The sequence below is a fragment of the Triturus cristatus genome, chromosome 7, assembly GCF_964204655.1.
Source record: "Triturus cristatus chromosome 7, aTriCri1.1, whole genome shotgun sequence".
In the NCBI taxonomy this organism is placed as follows: domain Eukaryota; kingdom Metazoa; phylum Chordata; class Amphibia; order Caudata; family Salamandridae; genus Triturus; species Triturus cristatus.
The window spans coordinates 130,101,290-130,116,074 of NC_140590.1; the positions used below are offsets into that span (position 1 = coordinate 130,101,290).

A 14,785-nucleotide genomic window follows, 5' to 3' on the forward strand; every position below is an offset into this window, starting at 1 on the left:
CTAGCTCGGTTCTCCCTGTTAATTAGGGTCGCTCACCTCTAACATTTAAACATCTCTCTAACGGGCTGTGATGGAAGCGTAGGCAAGTCATCGCTCAAACTGCCAAGTGTGCTATACTGCCACATTAGTAGCAGTTTGTGTGCTAAACAAGCATTCATTCATTATTACAACCCTACCTTCCACTCAGCTCCCGTCCTTTCAAATATCGGCCCCTTTCCTCCGGGAAAAATTACTTGTCGGAAATCTTGAAACGTCTCTCCTATCACTTTTCTTTCTCCAGTTGGGGTTATACAGCTCAAGCCTTTAAACATCTCTCTCGTGGATGTTGCTATGTTATGTTGTGTGTTATCTATAAAGCGCACTGTCGCTGAAGCTTCCTGGCGCTTTTTGTCTCCCCCAGTGCTTAATTTGAGCCAGTGGTTTCCATTGCTCGGCACTTAATTATCAAGACCGGCACTTATGACAGTCTGCCACATGGTGGCGCTGCCTGTCTAGTTTAGTGATGAGCACAACAACAGTTGTGTATTAATTCAATATACATTAAAAAATAACTGATACCTGTCACCCAAGCCATTCTGATAGTTTTGGGGACCTGGAATAGTCTGAATTGTCACTTCTAAGAGCGTGATGGTTAGTAGTTGTGTTGGTAGTGTCATTGGCAGCGCTGGTAGGGTCAACGGGCGATGCAAGATGCAGTGGCCCCCTGACGGGGGTCCTGGCTCCTATACAAATTAAGCACTGGTCTCCCCCATACTTACTCCAGATGCAGTAATACCAGTTAAAGGTTTCTCTCTGAAACTCCCCTCTTGCTCGACTGTATTTACACCGCGCATTTCGATAGCTCCACCAGGTGACCCTTCTCTCCTCCCAGTCCCCACACATCTCCTGATGACCCTGCACCCCTCCCTCCTCCCAGCTCCTCCCCGCCCCTCCCCCCGTCTCTGGAGATGCGGCCTCTTAGATGTGGTTCTAGCGCTCTGAGCCGAGACACAGGCACTACTGTGACTGTTAGACTGTGACCCCCTCTTTGTAAATCAGCCCCAAGAAAGTTTATAACTCCGAGTTACCCGCATCATTAATCTCCCATTAATATTCAGCATCGGAAGTAAAGCTGTGTTTGGCGAGGGGATATAAATTCCTTTGCTTCATGCGCCGGCATAAAATTACACTTGCTGTCGAGGCCTAATTATCAATCATGCTTATCGCCTGGCTGAATGTACGAGTGCAGGCGTCACATGGAAAAACACGAGGGGTGGGGGAGGGGGGGAGCTGGGGGTAGGGACCAGACCCCCACCTCCTTCCAACCTCACCACCTCCAAACACACGAGAGGTGGCGGGGGGAGGGGCCAGACCCCTCCCTCCACCCCCTTCCACCCTCACCACCACCAAACACAGGATAGGTGTCAGGTGGGTGGAGAGGTCAGACCTCTCACCTCACCTTCCCCATTCCACCCCCTCCCACCCACACCACCACCAAACGCATGAGAGGTGTCAGGTGGGTAGATGGGCCAGACCCCCACCCCCGTTCCCCATTCCATCCCCTCGCACCCTCACCACCACCAAACGCATGAGAGGTGTCAGATGGGCCAGACCCCCACCCCCGTTCCCCATTCCATCCCTCCCACCCGCACCACCACCAAATGCATGAGAGGTGTCAGGTGAGTAGATTGGCCAGACCCCCAACTTCCCCATTCCATCCCCTCCCACCCACACCACCACCAAACGCATGAGCGGTGTCAGGTGGGTAGATGGGCTAGAGCCCCCACTGCCCCTTCCCCATTCCATTCCATCCCCTCCCACCCACACCACCACCAAACGCATGAGAGGTGTCAGGTGGGTAGATGGGCCAGACCACCCATCCCACCTTCCCCATTCCATCCCCTTGCACCCTCACCACCACCAAACGCATGAGAGGTGTCAGGTGGGTAGAGGGACCAGACCCCCCACTGCCCCTTCCCCATTCCATCCCCTTGCACCCTCACCACCACCAAACGCATGAGAGGTGTCAGGTGGGTCGAGGGGTCAGGTCCTCTCCCCATCCCCTCTCCCCCTCACCACCACCAAACACACAAGAAGTGGTAGGTGGGTCGAGGGGCCAGACCACCCACCCCACCTTCCCCATTCCTTCCCCTTGCACCCTCACCGCCACCAAACGCATGAGAGGTGGTTCAGGCTGAGAGACCAGACTCCCCCCCCAATCCCCTCCCACCCTCGCCATCACCAATTATGAGAGGAGGTAGGTAGGTAAAGAAGCCAGACCCTCTACCCGCATTATCTCCCACCCTCACCACCAGCAAACATAGGAGATGTGGCAGGTAGGTAGAGAGGCCAAAACCCCACCCAACACCTCCTCCCACCCTCACCCCCACCAAACACACAAGATTCCTTAGGTACACGGATGGGCAAAAAACATAAAGGTTACATTTATTTATTTATAAAAAGCACTGCCAGTTTTTGCAGGTAAGGGGTATCACTAAGGGATGAGATCATCGACTGAAGATCACTCAATTTGCTCAAATATGGAAGCCAAGATCAGAACGCATGTGCCCTGGAATCACAGCCAAGGATTTAATCATTACAATATCGACATCATTTGAAGCATGGTAGCAAAAATAGGTGCAAAATTACCCCTGTACAAATGTCCTTTGGGCACGGAATGGATTGTTACATTTGCAGTGCATGATGGGAAGTATCTTGCAAGAAACGTTTTTGCAGGAAATATTGTGCTTTGTATGGCTGCTACCGCAGAGCTTGGCATGTGCAATTTCATCCAGTTAGGTCACTGAGAAATCGTCAGCATAAAAATAAGGCATGAACAGTATTTGCACTGCTCTGATAATGGGGACAGTGGGCCATATGCATGAAAATGTCCGTTTGCGATTCTCAAATAGCGATTTTTTGCGAATCGCTATTTGAAAATTGCAAAACGCTATGTATGTAGGATTTGCAAAAAATGTTGCGAATCCTACATATTCCTTAATTTGGAATCGCAAATTGCGATTCGCAATTAAGGAATACCTCCCCATTAATTCCTATGAGCCTAGAGGCCCTAGGAATGAATGGGAAGACATTCTCAATTTGCGATTCGCAATTAGAGAATCGCAACTTGAGAATGCAATTTCAAGGGTGCCAGGGTGTCAAAAGGACACCCTGTTGCACCCCTGAAATGTACATGGGTGCCTATGTGGCACAAATACATGCCCTAAGGGCATGTATGTGAGTCACATGGCACTACAAAAAATGCAAAAAAGTACATTTTTCAAAGAAATCGCAAATTATCACCAACTTGGAGTTGGTGGTATTTTGCGATTCCTTACGGCCAAATCACACTTTTATTGTGCTTCTTACATTGCATTTAAGGAATCGCAATTTGCGATTCCTTAAATGCAATCGCAAAATAGGGAATCGCAAAATTTGCGACGGGTGTTTTGTGTCATACATTGGACACTGCTGATTTGCGATCACAAACGCCGAAATTGCCTTCATACATATAGCCCAAAGTAAAGCAACAGGGCAGAAAAAGGATTTTACACCAGTCTTTTCACTTTGTGTCCAAATCTGAATGAGACAAAATCTCTCATTCCAGAATGGACAGAGTGCTATGTTATTTTTTAGGTGTGACGAAAGCCAGAATTTTTTTTTTATTTGTAATATGCACATATAGTGTACATTGGGTTAGCCCCTTCACCTATTTGCTTCTTTGGCTCAGGACCCTTCAGCCATTAGCTTGAGACTGTGTCAATCACGTCTTGGATCAAACCACAGGAGTATTCTCGTCTTATTGCCATTTTATTGGCGGTTGGGTAATATTTCCCCACCTCCTAAGAGATGCATGGGTAACTACTTACATTTGAAAAGTATTGACAATCATAACATTAAATATTTTTCTGGAAATTAATGTCAGTTATCCCACATTCAGAAATGTTGACACTCCTCTCCCTGCAGCTTGGACACTGCTTGGTATGTTGCTTCAGTGAGTCTTGGTTTACTGCCTACCCTTCAGCTCCTCTACCCTGGCACCGGGGGCAGACCTGCTGGCACTTCTACCCTGAAGCTGGGTCATTGCTGCTTCCCAGTGGCTTCCTCTAGCTGCACACAAATACGGTCAAGACCGATGGGTGTGATTAGTAAATCACTATGCGAGCCATACCTCTTGGCTTTGACAATGCCTGTTATATGTGTTATGCTCTGCAGTTACCGGGACTCTTAGCACTTCTTGAGGCTGCGCATGGATCGATGTATCCACCATTTCCATGTCTGGTCCCTCCTAAAGGAGGGTGATGAGTCCAACCTGGGCTCCAGTGAGACTGCAGTGACCCTTGCAATGTGGGGTACTCCTCCTTAGTTGGGCTGCACATGGTGAGGAGTGGGGTCTTATAACATGATGACCAACCCAGCGTGGAAGTGAGTAATCTCTGTGCAGCCCACCACACTTTAGGTTCCGTTACAACCCACCGCCTACCTTGCTTCAGCCGCAGAACTTGTATATAGCTTTTGTGCCTGGGCTGGCTTCATTGTGGATGGCATGACTTTTAGTTGACTTTAAGCAAACTATTGGGGGGTGGGGGGGGTGTCAGCACTTACCTCTACAATTCAATGAACAGAAGTCATGCTCATTCTTTGCCACTTCACATAGATTGACTTGAGCTACTCAAAGTTTCACATAAAAATTTAAAAACTAGCATTTCTACTGACAGGGCGGCACCTTCCTTCTCCAGCATCAGGATACCCTCCCAGGTGACACACCTGACATAAAAATAGACCTTCCTCAGTAAAACACAGAGACACCCTTCAACCCAACGAGAACCTGGGTGATTCATCGATTATTGAGAGCAATGGCCCTCTCGGGTATCCTATAGCGCATCTCTCATAGGTATACAGCTCAATCACTGTAAGCAATCCGAAATAATTGATAAACAGAAGTAAGCCAATAGTCTGGGGGGAAAAGATCCATTAAGGTTCCATTGTGTTGCAAGTACCTGTAACCTGTGTATGCCACACAGAAAAAGTAACCGACCACGTAAAGACGAATGAGGACAAGCGGGTGGGCATTTATCCTTGTGACTCCACCACGCCGTTGGTTATTTTTTGTGTGGCATACACTCATCCCTTATTTTTTTCCACAGACAATTGGCTTATCTGCTTATCAGTTATTTCAGATGCCCGAGCCTCCTCTTTTGTCCTGATGAGACCTGCTCATCCCAATTGTGGGTCGAAACATCGTGGACAAAAACACAACAAATAAACTTTGCGACATTAATTGAACCCAAAGACTGCTGTTTATCTACAAAAAACACTCACAAGAAATCGTAAATTTGCTCTCGCGTTCTGTTCACGTTGGACTTATGTTTTTTTGTGCACCGTGCTGGGGTCACACGTCACTGTAAATCAAAAAGCTGTTTATTTGTCTTTCCATATGTTGCCGAACTAAGCTATTAAAATAACTTTTTTTGAATAGACAGTCTTGTTGTGTTTGTGCTGCTTTTACCTCTGTTTGCATTGAATGCTTACAGTGATCATGCTCTTTGGGTGATATTCACAAGGACTTATCTCCGATTTATCTCCACCTTAACGCATCAAAAGTGGAGGTAGATTTAACACCTCATTCACAAGCTGGTGCAAACTGCAGACATCGCCAGTATTCCCGCGATAACTGCCCCAAAACTTATCTCCATGGTGGACACCACCAACTAACCCTAATGAGATGCAGAGTAGGCGTTCCCGTGCAAAAAAACACGAAAAGCCCATAACACCACTTTCACAACAAACTGCCAGATCTGGGTTGCGAACCAAAAACCGTCGATAATCCGCGGTAGCAGCAGGGAATTAACACCTGCTTTTTGCTGGTGTTAAGCAGGGCGACTACCTGCAGCATAAAAGGGAGCCCAGCCAAGAGCCACACCGGAAGACCCACAGATGCCATGGAGACAATGATCATGCAACGCGGATACCCATGAGGGCCAAAACACCCACCGCAACCACCCCAAGCCCGCCACCTCCCCCAGGACCTGTCCGGGCCCCCCCCCCGGAAACACCACAGAGTCAGCGTACACAAAGACAGCAGACCCACCTGAAACGCGCCAGCCGCCCAGACCCAACACCGGAGGAGGACATTGCCCACTACAGACCCAAAAGGACAACCATCCCCCGCATCCTGACCCACATCCCCCACCTGCTGACGGTACCAACCCAGTGGACAACCAACATCCCTCCACAGACAAAGCTGCCGACTGCGCAGCACATGCCGGCCTCTGGTACCATCCAACCCACAACTGCCAGAGGAGTCATACAGCCAGCCCCATCCGAAGTCAACCCACCTGGCCTGGATGCCAACATCAGCCTGGTACCCCAGCACCCCCACGTCACTCACACTGCGCAGGAGCAGCTGGAGACCAAGCAGGGCCTCTACACCATAGCTGGATTCCCTCATGTGTCAGGGACAATCAACTGCACACATGTACCCCTTGTGCCCCCTGCCCACACTGCACACAACTACAAAAACAGAAAGCACAAGCATACCATGAATGTGCAGGCAATAGTGGACCGCCCGGGACTCCTCAACAATGTTGTGGCCAACTCCCCAGGCAGAGTGCATGAAACTCACATCTCCCGACAGTCCATCAGCACCCAGCGCTCCAAAGATGTCACACATGGAAATGCAGTGCCCGTTGGTAAGTCAAAAATAAACAAACCACACACCTCCAGCCCACAGTCATGCAACTCACGACACTGCCGATGGGCACGCAGCACAACTGCATTCAACATGACACACAATATGCCAACCGACCAGACACGACAACACAACTCCACTGGGGATCAGGCCTTGCCATGCCCACAACCCAGCCATGATTTAACCCAGCTCTCTTGACTGGGGGTGAATGTTTTGATTTGTTCTGCATTCCGTCCATCAATTGTGTGTCTTTTGCTTTCTCGCCCTAAGTGCGCCAGGTATGCCCAGACGTGGGTCCTGGGCTCACTGTGCCACTGGAATCAAGCTATCCTGGCTGAAGAGGGGTGAAACCCCGAAACCAGTCCTAGGATGCTTTTTCCAGTCCAGGGAGGACCTGTCTTGGCAGTTCGGGCTGGAATTTTCCCATGAGGTAAAGGGTCAAGACTGATTTGCATATCGCCAGGTCCAGACTGGGGTGGCATGGTGAGCAAAAGAATGATGGATTTAACCCAGATCTCTTGACTAGGGGTTAATGTTTTGATTTGTTTTGCATTCCGTCCATCAATTGTGTGTCTTTTGCTTTCTCGCCCAAAGTGCGTCAGGTATGCCCAGACGTGGGTCCTGGGCTCACTGTGCCACTGGAATCAAGCTATCCTGGCTGAAGAGGGTTGAAACCCCGAAACCGGTCCTAGGATGCTTGTTTCCAGTCCAGGGAGGACCTGGCTTGGCAGTTCGGGCTGGACTGTTCCCATGAGGCACAGGGTCAAGACTGATTTGCATATGGCTAGGTCCAAACTGGAGTGGCATGGTGAGTAAAAGAATGATGGATTTAACCCAGATCTCTTGACTGGGGGTGAATGTTTTGATTTGTTCTGCATTCCGTCCATCAATTGTTTGCCTTTTGCTTTCACAACCCAGCAACGGCATGGCACCACAGACACATAATAGCTGGATGTGAGGAAAGGCATGGAGCAGGCCTGTGCGAAAGCGGAAAGTGACTAAGGAATGTGAACCTACCCAATGCCAGGTGTGGCATGGAGGTGCCGGACAGACCACAGAGTGCAAACCATGGAAATGGCCATGTTGAGTTCAACTGCTGGTGCATGGAGTGTAGTGGCCAGTGGATGCTACCATGTCCTCACAGGCTGTGGGGCAGAACACGGAAATGTCGCACGTTACGTCCACCCCTGCATGCGCATGCGTAGAGGGTTGGACTTGCGTATGCCAGGCCTGCGTAGAGGTGTGAACAAAAAGCCCTACGCACTGGTTGTTGTCCTCATTCGGAATGGACAACGCGTCTGCCAGGGCGTCACCTCTCAGCCCGCCATGAGTCCTGGCCGAGCGCGGCGGGGCCTGCGTCCCTGTGCGCCTGCTGCACCCGGGTCGCTGGTTCCCAGACCCGTCATACCTACCCCAACGCACCAACGAGGCACTGCTCACCTGCCTACACCGGAGTGTGTCAAAGAGGGCCCACCACGTGCCGGTGCAAGCTCCAAGCACCAGTACTGCGACCTCTGCAGCCTCCACAGACTATCACTGGCCCCCCCGACGCTGGCCCACATTACTCCATTCTAATTGACATACTCCACTGGCTTCCCCTTCGGCCCAGTAGGTCCCACATGTGGAACTGTGTCCTGAGTCCTGAATGGCAGTGACCCCAAGTCCGTGGCAGCAGCCACAGCACCAGACTCCCTTCGATCAGTGAGGCATAATTCCAGATCGTAGGCCTGTGACACGTGATGCCACTAACCCTGTTCAACGCAAGCTGGCAACATGTGGTGCCATTAACCCTGTTCAATGCAAGCCGGCAACACGTGGTGCCACTAATCCTGTTCAACGCAAGCCGGCGACACGTAGTGCCACTAACCCTGTTCAACGGAAGCTGTAGACATTTGGTGCCACTAACCCTGTTCAACGCAAGCCGGCGACACGTGGTGCCAGTAAACCTGTGCGCCCTGAGTGACCGTCAGCCTCCGGCGGAACATTGTTGGTGTCTGAGCCTGTGGCCTGGGGGTTGTCATCAGCAACGGGCAGGTACGGACTTGGTGTCTGGCATGAGTCTGTGGCATTCATATCCGCCATTTTGCCTGACACAGCTGGCATATGCCCTCTGCATCATGCCCTGGGGGTAGACCTCCCATTCTCCCCCGAGACACTCCACGGAAGGCACCTATAACACATACAAGACCCTACTCTGCCCTCATGACCCTACCCTAGTCTCTCGCAGGTCAGCGTCCCGTGGCAGAGGGCCCGTATCAGCCGCTGTGCATCCGGGGCCACTAACCCTGTGCGACTCAAGTCATCCCCCCTTGATGTTCTGACATTGCATTTCTGAGTACCTGATGACTGTTGGAGTTGTTGCCAGCACCAGCTACTCCCTGAGGGCTGGCCTACACTCACCCCACACACGGCCAGCAGAGGCGTCACTGGATTAGTGGGCCTGCCATCACATCCTGCCGAACCAAGTATTGACTATTTTCTCCCTGCACTGTCACAGGTGATCAAGGATATGCACTCTGCCCTTGGATGATGACACCCCTCTAAGACCCGAACACACCAGCCCAGAGACAGTACAATGCAGCCCACATACGCACCAGGGGCATCGTTGAACACACATTTGGCGTGTTGAAGTCATGTTTCAGGTGCCTGGACGGCACAGATGGAAAGCTTCTGTACAGCCCGGACATCGTGTGCAAGATGATTGTTGCATGTTGTGTGTTGCACAACATCTGTGTACGCACCAATGACCCATGGATTCCAGTTCCAGAAGTACCGGACAATGATGGTGACGATGGGGCAGGTGGCCCACATCCCACTGCAGCTGCGGCAGGAATGGCCCGTAGGAACACCATCATTGACAATTTCTTCTCATGAGCACGTCACATTGTGGCCGTCCCTGGCAATCATGGGACAGTACAAAATGTCCAAAAGCACAGCCTGTGTGAAAAAAACATATTTGCAGGTTACAGGTTGTACGTGTACATTGTCATATCACAGTTTCCTGCTGTGCCAGATGTTATTTGCCATGTTGTGCACATTTGCGGCACCAGTTGTGTACTGTGTTCTGTTGTGGAGGTGTTGCTGTTTGTACCGGGATGTTGTCAATGTAATTGTGCACTTATGCTTATGTGCGTTTGCTGCACGGTGGTTGATTCGCTCCTGCGGGTCTGATTTTTCTGCCACCGGTCCCTTTCATGCGGTGTGCCTGTCAGTTCTGTGCTTCCACGGTGCTGAGATGTTGCAGACTTGGGTAACTTGTGCTCTTTGTCGAGTTGTGACTCTTGGGCATGGTTTGCCCGCAGATGTGTTGTTGACGTCAGGGGTTGTTTGTGCAGGTGGTTGTGTCCGAGTGTGACCTGCTCCTTTCCGGTTGTGGTCCGCACTCAGCCACCTCAGTTTCGTGCCATGTAGATTGTCATGGTGATTGGACTGCAGCCATGCTACTCGTCATGTGGTGTCTCTTGTACTGTCAGTGTGGCTGACGTATATGCCACAGGACGACCGAGGATGACAGAGGACGACCTGCAACTGAGTTATGGTAACAAAACCACCAATCCCAAGGCAATGAACCCTAACGACATCTCTAGTTCAGACATTTACCCTCCAACAACACCTTAACTGATACTTTTGATGGAACTTTTGACGATGCCTCCTGGGCGGAAACCTGAACTTGTCTTTATTTTACGCGGTGCCCGAGCAACCTTGGCTGATGCCCGGTGGAGCTGTCTCTTGCAGCTAAAGAGGAGTTTGGCTCTGGTTCACCCCTTGGCCGGCACCTACCCAGCCGAACATCGGACATTGTTCTCCTCGCCTCCCTGTTGTGTTTACTATTTGCATTCCTTACCCCTGTTCGCCTTCTCCCCTCTACCTTTCCACCCCCCATAAGACATGTGTATGCGTTAATAAGTAACTGATGTAACTATGTAACAATGTTTTGATGCAATATCATATCTCATGTAAAGCGCTCTGATACCTTTGGGTCTAGCCAGTGCTATATAAAACTTTTCAAATAAATAAAAAATAAATAAATATGCATGTTTGCTGTGTTTCGCACGTGTGCATGTGTTGGTTGTGTGCTTGGTGATGTGTTGGGTGGGTGCCCCTTTGGGCACATGGTGTACGTGGAACTACTTGGTGTTTGTGTGTGTGCTGAAGTGTTCCCGTGGGATCAGGGACATGTCCCTGAGTCATTGTGGGTGTGCAGTGTGCTCTGCTTAATTGTGCATGTGTGCCATTGTGCCCATCCCCCCCGTCCACCCACTCCCTGGTCGGTGAGAACCCTGTTGATGTGGTTTCGGGTCATGTTGGACAGTGTCCGGGTCCCCAACTCCTGTCACCGTCTCCCGACTGGTGACTGTGGCAAACATCTTCTCCATGTCATTCAGCTCCTGGTGTTCAGCTGGCACCTCCTCCTCCGGGGTGCGTTGCTGCTTTCGTGTTGGCAGCGAGTTTCTGCTTGGTTTTGCCATTCACATCAGTCCAGAGCCTCTTGTGCTCTTCCATTGTCCTCCTCTGCCATGTGACGGCATTCACATGGTCCGAGGTGGTGTGCCATCTTTGCCTCTTTGTTGCCAATGACACGTTGGAGGTGACCTGCAGTTGGTGGGGTGTTCTGGCTCATCCGTGGCGATAATTGGGTTTTCCTGGCAACTGTACCCAGTCTTCCTCTTCTTCTTCTCATTGCCCTTCCACGGGCCCTGTATTCCTGGGTGTTCTTCCGTGGGGATTGTGGGGTTCATGTTATTCTTTTTTCCCGCGATAGACTGTGATGTGTAAAGTTGCTTTCACATTTTTTGGAGATGTTTAGCACACGTTCTTGTGAATAGCCCCCTATATCTTTAAGAGATGCACTATAAGAGACAACTGAGAGGACCATTGCTCTCAATAATCATAAAAATAGACATAACATGTCGTAACAGGGTCACGCACATACATGTGATGCACATGAGTAATTTTAGTCAAAGACTCTGAAACAAAACCTTGGCCAGGATCCGGCAGATGGCTCCGGTCTGGTTTCCTCTTGCAAGACCCAGAGGGATCAGAGTATAACCAAGCAAGAATATTGGCAGAATGAGGACAACAAAATTAAAAAAACAAAAAAAAACAAAAAGGAGGCAGATGGCAAGTGAAACTGTTTTTTTTAAGAACTTTGAAAAATGTATTTTCTTAAACAGTGGAAGCATGCATTCATTGCCCCTCATTAGTTGAAGTAAGTGCCTTTAAACTTTGCAGGAGGTTTTCCGATTGAGACTGAGTCCTGATGAGTGTTGATTTACCATGACTGCTAGAGGAAGTGAAGAGGTCTGTGCTGAGTCTGCCAGCCATTGGGAAGAGCCCAGACAAGCTCATTGGCTAATCCTGTATTTGCCCCCTCCTCTCCTTCCAGCAGACTCACCGGTGGCAGCGAAGGGATGAAGATCCAGACTGAGAGGACCAGATCCTTGCTCGTCTTCTCCAACGTCAGTGCACTGCATTATGGGAACTACACCTGCCTTGCCGGCAACAAACTGGGAGCGACCAACGCCAGCATGCGGTTGTACAGTACGTATTCTTTAGGCGTCCTGTCACTATACACAACACATCATGAGTACAGCGTTTGTCTCTCATCTCATCCTATGGGCCCCACCAGTGGTTGTCGTATACTGTGTAAATACACTACTCTAGAATTTTGATATGCATCATTCTACAAAGATTGTAGACGTTGGGTAAGAAATATGAACAATGTGTATGTTATACATTTTTTTTATTCCACTAGTCATACAAATAGCCTTTGTACACTTTCTTATAAATTTCACCATTACACTCAGTTGCATTAAGAGAATTGATTCAATTTGCATACAAAAGGTAAGTCTTCACACTTGGACTCAAAAGCATCTGCTATTCTAATCATCCCACCAATGCCTGAGTGCGGAAGAATGTTTGGTCAACCTGTCGGGCCTTCTCTGTATCTACCATGCCTTATTATAAGGGATGTGAAAGGAGTCCAGACTTTCTCAGTTTTTGGACAAAGTGTCATGGATCAATGCTGTCAATTTTTCATTTCCAGAAATTGACCAAATGTCTTACCACCAGACACGAATGGGGGTGTCAATTCTTGTTTCAAAAATAGTGCTAGAGATAATCTAGTGGCTAACCACAAATGTGTGAGGCGTTGCCTGATGGAGTAGAGGTAGGATAGATGGAGTCATAGGTTAAAATCCTGGTGGGTCCACTCAGCCTTTCAACCTTCCGAGGCCGATAAACTGAGTACAATTGAGTTGGGTAACAATAAACATCTGTTATTCAGCACCAAGAAACCCTTGAGTGAAGGTGTGCTTTTTACAAATACACGTTATGTTTTTTACATTTTTTATTCACTCATCACAGATATTTCCACCCATTGCACTTGTTGACCATTGGTGCATCTGGGGGGTTGGTTGGTGAAATGGTCCACTCTGTCTTTTTTATACACAATCATGTGGTGATAGAATACTTGATATAAACACTTTTGAAGACTTAAAACAGGTACCAGTGGCCCTACTCATTATTACACTTGCCATTTATCCTTTGGATGTTACTGCAACGAGACAGTGGAACTCTGAATGGAAGAAACACTGACACGAATGCAAAGGAGCATGATATACATGAGTGGAGATAGCATGCCTTAGAGTCCTTACGGAGGCTCCCCATGGAATGGAGCCCTCATACCCTTCTATGTGAAGAGTACCTATAGAGGTACAACATGGATGCTTGTAAAGTGCACACCTGGCTGAAACTCAACAGGGCCCTGAGGGAGAGAGAAAAAACCAGAAGAATAATGATGACCTGCTCAATGCCCTGCTAATGAAACTGAGGTCAGTGCAAGCATGACGTCACAGGTCCCTCCCCACTGGCACCTTGCTGATGGCTTCTGCTGGGTATTCAGTGCAATGACTGAGTAAGTGGGTAAATATTTATCAGCACAACGTGAGCTGGGCTGAATTTGGATCTAAATCTACTCTAGCCATCGAGGAGGGATCATCACAAGTAAACCAACAACATAAACAAATGCATCTTAAGTGTCTTGCTAAAGGATGTGTGGTTCGTAGGCACCCGAACAGAAGCTGATATTTGGTGCCATATTTAGACACTAACACTGGAAAGGCCCTTCTACCAAAAGCGACCCGATTGAACTACTGAAGGGGCATTGACAGGACACCAAAAGGTCTAACAGGATGTGACGTATGCTGATGAGACAGCAGATATACACGGAGCCCTGTGGGCCAATCATAGCCCTGTTCAACCATTGGTCTGCTGCTTCATGCCTTTTTTTCTCTACCCAGCACAGCATTCAGTGTGTGGGTGTGGGTCAGCCCATTTGAGCTCTTAGTTGCAGTCCCTCAGAGTGACAGCCCCCCGCTTGTACACAAAGTGCACTTCCACCGAAGAAATAGTCCTCTTAAATGCCCGGGACTTTTTTTTTATAACACATTTTAATGCTTTTATACATGTAGTTTGCGCTTCAGCTATTTCCAGTACAAGGTTAGCATATGAACCGTCATGTAGCAGCCTCTGCACCCACCAATCCTGAATCAAATATACACCCACACTTCCGAATGTGGATTTAAAGCTATTTAATGGCAGGGTCGGAGTAATTGAACCAATCCCCCGCACCCTCACTTTAGTACGCTTTGAGGGACATTCCCCTCGATTTACATACACATTGTTCTGCTTTGGCACAGTAGTCCATTCCGGGTGTCCATGCAGTCAGTCGGGAGCTTACAGATCGCCAATGTCTTGCCAGCTCTCTCTTGGCTACCAGGAAGCCCATGGACACCAGTAATCTGGTTTGTCTTCTACCTCCACCCCCGTCCATCAGGCTCAGTATTTTCATCTTGGGTTTCGGTTCTATTTTTCTGTTCATGGCCTGTGGCAGGGCGCCGCTGTTTCGATGCCAGCACCTACGTATTTTGGGGCAGTCCCATATCATATGAAAGAAAGTGCCCCACTCTGCACCTCATCACGGGCAGCAGGGATCCGTACCTGGTTTCATCTTGCTCCGTGTCAGGGGACTATAACTTACCCTGTACAGGTATTTAAGTTGCCTCAGCCTCAGTCTCGTAGAGACGGCTAATACTCTGAGGTCATTTTTGGGTC

General features: G+C 49.2%; 1 protein-coding gene across 3 annotated transcripts in view; it reads left to right on the forward strand.

Annotated features, from left to right (window-relative positions):
- The window catches only part of IGLON5 (IgLON family member 5), a 1,048,688-nt gene that overhangs the window by 964,813 nt on the left and 69,090 nt on the right, over positions 1 to 14,785 (forward strand). For 2 of the 3 annotated variants that reach the window (XM_085615809.1, XM_085615812.1), the window contains one exon: positions 12,057 to 12,211. In XM_085615809.1, the coding sequence (XP_085471935.1) occupies positions 12,057 to 12,211 (155 nt within the window). The remainder of the gene's footprint in view (positions 1 to 12,056; positions 12,212 to 14,785) is intronic. The other variant, XM_085615810.1, reaches the window with a different exon arrangement.